Source organism: Cornus florida, unplaced genomic scaffold (assembly GCF_030987335.1).
Source record: "Cornus florida cultivar Cherokee Brave unplaced genomic scaffold, ASM3098733v1 CherokeeBrave_3.0.0_Hap2_Chr09, whole genome shotgun sequence".
Lineage (NCBI taxonomy): Eukaryota > Viridiplantae > Streptophyta > Magnoliopsida > Cornales > Cornaceae > Cornus > Cornus florida.
This window is the reverse complement of record NW_026775579.1, coordinates 69,850,205-69,857,892: the sequence shown is the minus strand read 5'-3', so window position 1 is coordinate 69,857,892 and position 7,688 is coordinate 69,850,205. Positions and strand designations below refer to the sequence as shown.

Sequence of the window (7,688 nt, the reverse complement as noted above, 5' to 3'; positions counted from 1 at the left end):
TGGAGCGGTAAAGAGAGGAAAATGAAGGGTATGAAAAGAAGATAAGATATGAGAGTATCTTTGTCATATACAGAATTTTATTTTTATTATTATTTTTATTAGGCTATAGTGCATTAAACCCCTCTGAACTATTGGGGTATGTGCAAGAAACCCCCCTGAACTATAAAAATTACAAAAAAAACCCCCTGAACTATTAGGGTATATGCAAGAAACCCCCCTGAACAATAAAAGTTACAAAAAACCCCCCTGAACTATTAAAGTTGCAAAAAACCCCCCCGAACTATTGGGGTATGTGCGAAAAACCCCCCTGAACTATATATTTTTTTGCAGTTTACCCTATCCAAGCGAATTGATTGACTGAAAGGGACGATGAAGCCGAGGAATTTGTTGCTGGGATCGGTGGGTCTCCTGTCATAGCTCCATCATAGCCGTTGCACCACTAGCCAGATCCGTCGGCCATATATATAGCACTTCTCTGCACCATTGCGTCAGCCCATCGCCGTCACTGCCTTGCCCACCGTTCAGCTCACCTTGCTCACCGGTCCATTCCACCGTCCATTCCAATCTCGTCGGCCCATTCCGCCATCTCTATAGCAGAGCACATCGCCGTCCGTGTTTCGAGCACACAGCTGTCCACCGTTCACCGCCGAGCCCCCTTGAGCTCGCCGCCGCCTCCACAGTTCATGGCCGAGTCAACCGAGCTCTCATCACAGCCGAGTCCTCTGCGCACAAGCCACTATCATCCGAGACCGAGCCATCCCGCTGACCTCGGATTTCTTTGGTCTCTTATCTCTTTCTCTAGCTCTCAGTTTTGGGTTGTGTTGGGTGAAAGGCATCTTTTGGCCAAAAAAAAAGTAAGAAGTGTATAAGTTAAAACGACGCAGTGTACGTGTTATAAGGATAAACTGGTCTTTTAAAATTTTCGGTATCGAAAGCTGATGTCATGGGGGTAAATTGCAACAAAATCATAGTTCAGGGGGGTAAATTGCAACAAAATCATAATTCAGGGGAGTTTTTTGTAGTTCAGGGGGTTTCTTGCAAATGACCAATGGTTCAAGGAGGTAAATTGCAACAAACTCATAGTTTAGGAGAATTTTTACAGTTCAGAGAATTTCTTGCAAATGACCAATAGTTTAAGGGGTTTAATGCACTTTACCCTTTTTATTATTTTTCAGGGAGATTTAAGTATTTAAGTAGATGACGTCGTTGTCCCACGTCCGGCTCGATGTCTATTCGTGGATATCATTATTCTACATGAAAATGTAATGTTTAAATTTAGAAAGTTGAGGACTAACTTGGACCGGACGGATATGGTAATTTTCATATTTAAAGTACTGAAACACACTTCTTCTCACCACTGTGGGAGTGTACTGTGTTTCTCTCTCTTCAACCTCAGCATTTCAAGAAAAATGGCAGAAATGCCGATTCAATTCGGAATCATGGGCTGTGCCGAAATTGCACGCAAGGTATCGCGAGCAATTACACTCGCGCCGAACGCCACCATCGCCGCCGTTGGCAGCCGCTCGATCGACAAGGCCACCGGATTCGCTGCAGCCAACGGCTTCCCTCCGGCGGCCAAGGTCTACGGCAGCTACGAGGCCGTCCTCGACGACCCCAACATTGACGCCGTCTACGTCCCTCTCCCCACCAGCCTCCACGCGCGGTGGGCGGTGCTCGCCGCCAAGAAGAAGAAGCACTTGCTGCTCGAGAAGCCGGTGGCTCTCAACGTGGCCGAGATTGACACGATTATCGAGGCGTGTGAATCCAATGGTGTGCAATTCATGGACGGTACCATGTGGATGCATCACCCTCGGACGGCCAAGATGAAAGAGCTTCTCTCCGATTCTCACCGTTTCGGGGCACTTAAATCGGTATGTATATTGAAAATTAGCATTTACATGTAGTATACATATGAGTGTGGGTGTATATATATTGAATTTAGTTGCTTTTTGTTATTAATTAACCAAATTTAGTTGCCTTTTTGTTATTAATTAACCAAATTTAGTTGCTTTTTTGTTATTTATGTTTTTCAATAATTTCCCAATTTTGGATATAGGGGATTTTTCAATGTTGTGATGATGCTCTGAGCTTGAATTTTTATTTTTTAATTTTTTTATTATTGTTTTTTTTACAGGTAAATCTGAACTGGAAATCAATATGTGAATTTTTTTTCTTTTATTTTATGGAAATGAATATGGTTGCTTGAATGAAGATTGAAAAAGTGTTTGTGTGTGTGTGCCTATATATATATATAAATATATATATATTTTCTTGTATGCCAATCTTATTTTTTACTATTGTTGTTTAATATCTAAAATGCTTTTAGCTCACAGTCATTGAGAAAGATGATACATTAATAGTTTATTTTCATTATTATTTTCAGTTGCATCAATTCTGTGAAGCATTAGCTTGCCTAATGATTTGTAATTACAAAAATATAATGGATATTTATGGTCACTACTCATAAAAAAGTACTCATTCCCAATCAATATGGCATTTTGTTGGCCTATCCAAATGCCTTTTATGTGGTGAAAATTCATTTTTCTTGTTCATAATACATTATAAAAAAGCAGGCTTCAAATAGCAGAAAGGTTACCTAAGGTGGTGAAAACTTATGGTGGCAATTGGACGCGTGTGGAGATTTTTTTTAATGGAGGGGTCATTGAGCTTTAGTAATTTTAAAATGATTTTATCCTAAAAGTGGGTGTTTGGAGCTACAAGTTGCATGGAAATTGAATCATGTAGAGATTTCTTATAATTCATAGATGCATTTACAATAATGGGGCATAACATATACTATCATATCCATGAAATGACGACAAATCACAATAGCGATATCATGGTTATATTGAAATGTATTAACCCTTGTTGGCACTTAGAAATAGAAAACAAAAAATATGTTTCCCTAATTTGACATTTGAATTGGTTAGGTTAATATGACAACCAAAATTCACTGTCTAGACATCAATTCTTTCTCCTCTGTTCGTTTACTTGCTTTTCATTATTAACTTGTGATTTTTATTTTTATTTTAAAATTTGTTTCTTAGTAGCTTACAACCACGACAAATCAAATTTGAATACGAGGACCACACTTTTATTGTCCCGATCTGGGTCATCTCTATCTGTTCCTTTTGCTTGATTTGCAATAGGCATATGGTATGATACTCTATAACCTCTTTTTACTTTCAAAAAATTACCCTTCAATGAGGGGTAGGTGCTCAATTTATACTGAGGGACACGGGAGGTTGGAGTGGTAATTTCCGAAATCTATATACACAGTTGTCTAGGGTTGAGTTAAGGTAGCCATCATGAGGGTCCAGGTGCATTATATGCATGGCAGCCTTGTGGACGTGGAATTATCAGGGACTGGGGTTGGGTGAGTGGAGGAGGGAGAGTAAATCCTTTGTTTGGAAAGGGGAAATAGAAAGGAGGGAAGGGGACCAGCTCCTCTCTTCAGAAGTGGGGTTGGTGGAGGACCTTGGAAGGTGACCCCAGGAAAATGAGTTTTTAGACTTAGAATGTGCTGGTGAAATGTGAAGGGGATGCTAGTTTAGAGAGAAAAAGTCTTTATTATATATATGGAGAGAGAAAATTAAGATCTTGGTGTTCTGGTGGTTGTTCCCCTTAAGAACAAGGGTAAAATGGTCATTTTCCAAGGTCTAATGCATAAGGGTCTACAGTCGGTATATAGAGGTCAATTCAAGGAAGTCATCATGAGATCAAAGTAATCATATATTGTATTAAATGCATTCATACAATAATATCAAGTCAAATAATATGATCAAACAACTTTATAGAATTCTCAAAGACTTGAGCCATGAGAGTCTCCCTGAAAATTTAAGTGTGTGGTATCCACTTGTCTTTCTAAAGCATATACTTACAGATTCTAATCATATACTCTCATCAGCAAAATGATTGCACTCTTATAGCTGTACTGATCCTTGACTCTCTCTCTCTCTCTCTCACACACACACACGTACAAACTGGACTGCATATCTTTTTCAAGTCTGTTCAAGCTATATGCATTAATGTGGATCACAAGAAATAAATGAGTAAAACTTGAATCTTATATTTTGTAAAATGTTTATTGCTTTCGGATGACTTTATTCATTATAGTTCTTCTCTTCAGCAACACTATAAAGAATCATCCTTGTAAGGTTGGAGGGATTTTCAACAATAAAGATATCATTGTTGTGTTCATAGGCAAAAATAAGCCAACTATGTAATGATTTGACTTCTGCAACTAACTTACCCCACTGCTCTTTGATGCTTGAAACAGATGTTGAGCTTGATTCTCTAACATACATATTGTTGCATCCTTTTCTTCTTTTTGCTTGACTGACACACTTGAATTGAGCTCATTTGGAGTTTCCCAACATATAACAGCAGTCAACTTCGAAAAGTGAGGGAAATCTTTTGAAATTACCAGCAGCGTTTTCCGCTATGGAGTGAGAAATTGAATGATATCCTTCCATTCATACGGCATAAGCCATTCTTGATACCCTTCCTCCCCCTTCCTTCTCCCACCCTCTCTCTCTCTCTCTCTCACACACACACACACACAAACAAACACACAGAGAGACTAATCATTCTTGTTTTTCTTCCAAATTGCGCCAACCTTTGCCTAGGTAGGCGGGGGAACGAGTTTCATGGAAATGGGTGATGTTTGCATCATTGAAAGATGAGTATAGAGTTCACTACATAGTCATGTATCATGAACAAGGAGGTTTTAATCCGAAGACCCTTTTTAATTAGTGAAGGTGATATCGCACATTTGACCCTCCTTAGACCCACAGTGGCGAGAGCCCCTTTAATTAATCGACACTTTATATGGGAAAGATTATTTTCTACCAGTGGTGCCCAAATGGTTGGTGCCAGACCCCACGGTGGTGAGAGCCTCGTGCACTGGCCTAGTCCTTTAATTAATTGACTCTTTACGCGGAAAAAATTATTTTCTACCAGTGGTGCCCAAATGGTTGGTGCGTGTGAGAGTTTTGGTGGATGAGATAAAGATACATACTTGCATTTCAACAGTTTGGCTTGTGTGTGTATTATGAATATCGTTTCGTCTTTTAAATATTGTGATAATCCATTTCATCTACTTCCACGTTGATGATGCATGCGATTGAAATAACAGCCTTCTACTTGTTGAATTCATGAGTCATGTGGCCTTATTGTTGATGAATTATACATTTTCAAATTGAATATATATCTTCTTAATCACTTAACACAATCAAGTATTTAATGTGATCTGCTAGAAAAATGATCTCCTGTAAATCCCACAGGTACACAGCTGCTTTACATTTGCCGGTGACCCAGATTTTCTCAAGAATGACATTCGTGTGAAGCCAGATCTTGATAGCCTTGGTGTTCTTGGTGATGTTGGGTGGTACTGCATCAGGTCAATCCTATGGGCTGCTGATTTTGAACTACCTAAATTGGTAATAGCTCAGCGTGAACCTGTTCTCAACGAAGCAGGAGTAATTCTATCTTGCGGCTCTTCTTTATACTGGGAAGATGGGAAGGTAGCAACCTTCCATTGCTCTTTTCTCTCCCACTTGACCATGGATGTCACCGCTATTGGAACAAAGGGAACTTTGCATCTCAACGACTTTAATATCCCTTTTGAAGAGAACAAGGCTTCATTTTCTTTCGCTTCCGAATCAGGGTTCACGGAGCTCGAGACAGGTTGGGGACCAATGCCAAGCAAGCACATTGTCGTGACAGATCTTCCCCAGGAAGCTCTAATGGTGAAGGAGTTTTCTGGATTGGTTGGAGGTATTAAAAGAAATGGTTTGAAACCTGAGAAGAAGTGGCCTACTCTGAGTAGGAAGACACAAATGGTTCTGAATGCAGTCAAGGCATCCATCGAGAAAGGTTTCGAGCCTGTCGAGGTTGGGAATTAAATATGGATTTTCGAATCTGCTCCCACTGAAATTGATCTTGAACTGAAGTGCTGTTTGCTGCGTGTAAATCTAAATTATTCTCACCCTATTGTGTGAGTTTGATAATGTAGTTGGCATGGAATAATTTCAAGCTTGAGTTGTGATTCAAATGTCACATTTATCTTTTCTATTGTTATTTTTTATGATATATATATCTAATAAGATGTAAAAATATTAAGCAAGACTCCATGCTTTTTGGCCACTTGATTTGATTATGGAATTTGGATCATCTGCTGTGCATTGTCTAGTTCTGGGACCACCATCTCAAATATGGTCCCGACCAATCATAGCAAACGACATCAGCAAAATTAAAGTCCGCAGGAAGGTGATTTCAATGAAGGAATAGAGAAGATATGCGAGACTCAAATATGCTACTAGTTGAAGGTGTAAGATTATTTATTAATTGTGTTGCCCGCCTACATGATTTGGACATGTGATATATTTCATTAATTAATGGTTAGGTAAATAGATATCAATATTATTTGATCAGCTTATAAATTATCTTTTAGGTAATTAATTATTGGAGAAATGTTTTTCTATTTATTTCTTACTTTGATGGAAAGTGGAATTAAAGTTACTAAAAGGAAAACTGATCCTCTCTACCATTATAAAGTGCATATCCTCCATCAATTATGTACGCTAATGAAAACAACATGTATAATGTTTTTTATGTGTGCAAAAAGTCAAGAGAGAGAATCAGTTTCCACACGCGTTGCCTATTGTCCAGAGTTGCGGTTTAGTTCGTTATTAAATGATCTCGACATTGGACTTGATCTCAACAAGATTTGCTATCATGGATCGAGGTATTTATATCTAACTATTTATTTATGCATTATAGGTATGTGAGAATAATGAAGTTCTAAGATTTAGAATTCATATTTATTTGTGATTAACGCTTGACACGAATTATTAAAATTTACACGTGGTATCAGAGGTTAAGATTTAGGGACTCATTATTTTTCTTTAATGATGCATAAATAATATTTAATATATAATGATGATTACATGATTGAATAATGTGTTGTTTTGAATCCGCATTGTGGATATGTTTGATTAGTATTTTCCGTGGGTTTGTTTGGATCAAGTTTTGTGCACTGATTTTGGTTTCCATATATAGATTTTTGAATTTTATGTAATTACATGAAAGTTAATTACTAAATGATGCATGTATGCACATGTATAATAAGATGAAGAAGTTTCCTTTTCGTACATGATTTTAAAAAGGAATATGTGTATTATTATATACTAATTTTAATATTATTATGGATGAATTTTGTGGATACCAAACTAACTTGGGTATCTTGATTTCCGAGCCTGATTTAATTGCTAAAAGTTTTAATGACAGCTTGTTGAAGCTCACTGTTTTACCAATTATTGTCCAATGATATGAACGATTTTATTTTTAATTATCTGAAAAATGATAAATAATTAAATACATAAAGTATATATATTTATTTATTTTATTAAAAATTAGAATTTCTAGAATAATGTGTGAGTCTAGAAATTTGACTTTATTAGACATGCAAATAAATTATTATTTAATACCCAAACATGTATACATGATGGAGAATCAATTTTAGATTGATTCAATTATGATTTTTAAGTCCAAAAAATAAATAAAAATATATATTTTACTATGTATATAAAGTAAAATGATATTTTTATTAAATTTTTTAGACTATTAAGTTTTTGGGATCCAACTTACCTAAACTTGGATTGATCAATATAAGTATATGTGTATAA

At 37.0% G+C, this 7,688-nt stretch overlaps 1 protein-coding gene across 1 annotated transcript; it reads left to right on the top strand.

Moving 5' to 3' along the window:
• The first annotated feature begins 1,296 nt into the window (after positions 1–1,296).
• Positions 1,297–6,127, top strand: LOC132274258 (uncharacterized oxidoreductase At4g09670-like). The gene is made up of 2 exons (XM_059775492.1): positions 1,297–1,871; positions 5,286–6,127. The coding sequence occupies exons 1-2, from the start codon at positions 1,311–1,313 to the stop codon at positions 5,904–5,906; spliced, it is 1,182 nt and encodes a 393-aa protein (XP_059631475.1). The 5' UTR covers positions 1,297–1,310; the 3' UTR covers positions 5,907–6,127.
• The last annotated feature ends 1,561 nt before the right edge of the window (positions 6,128–7,688 follow it).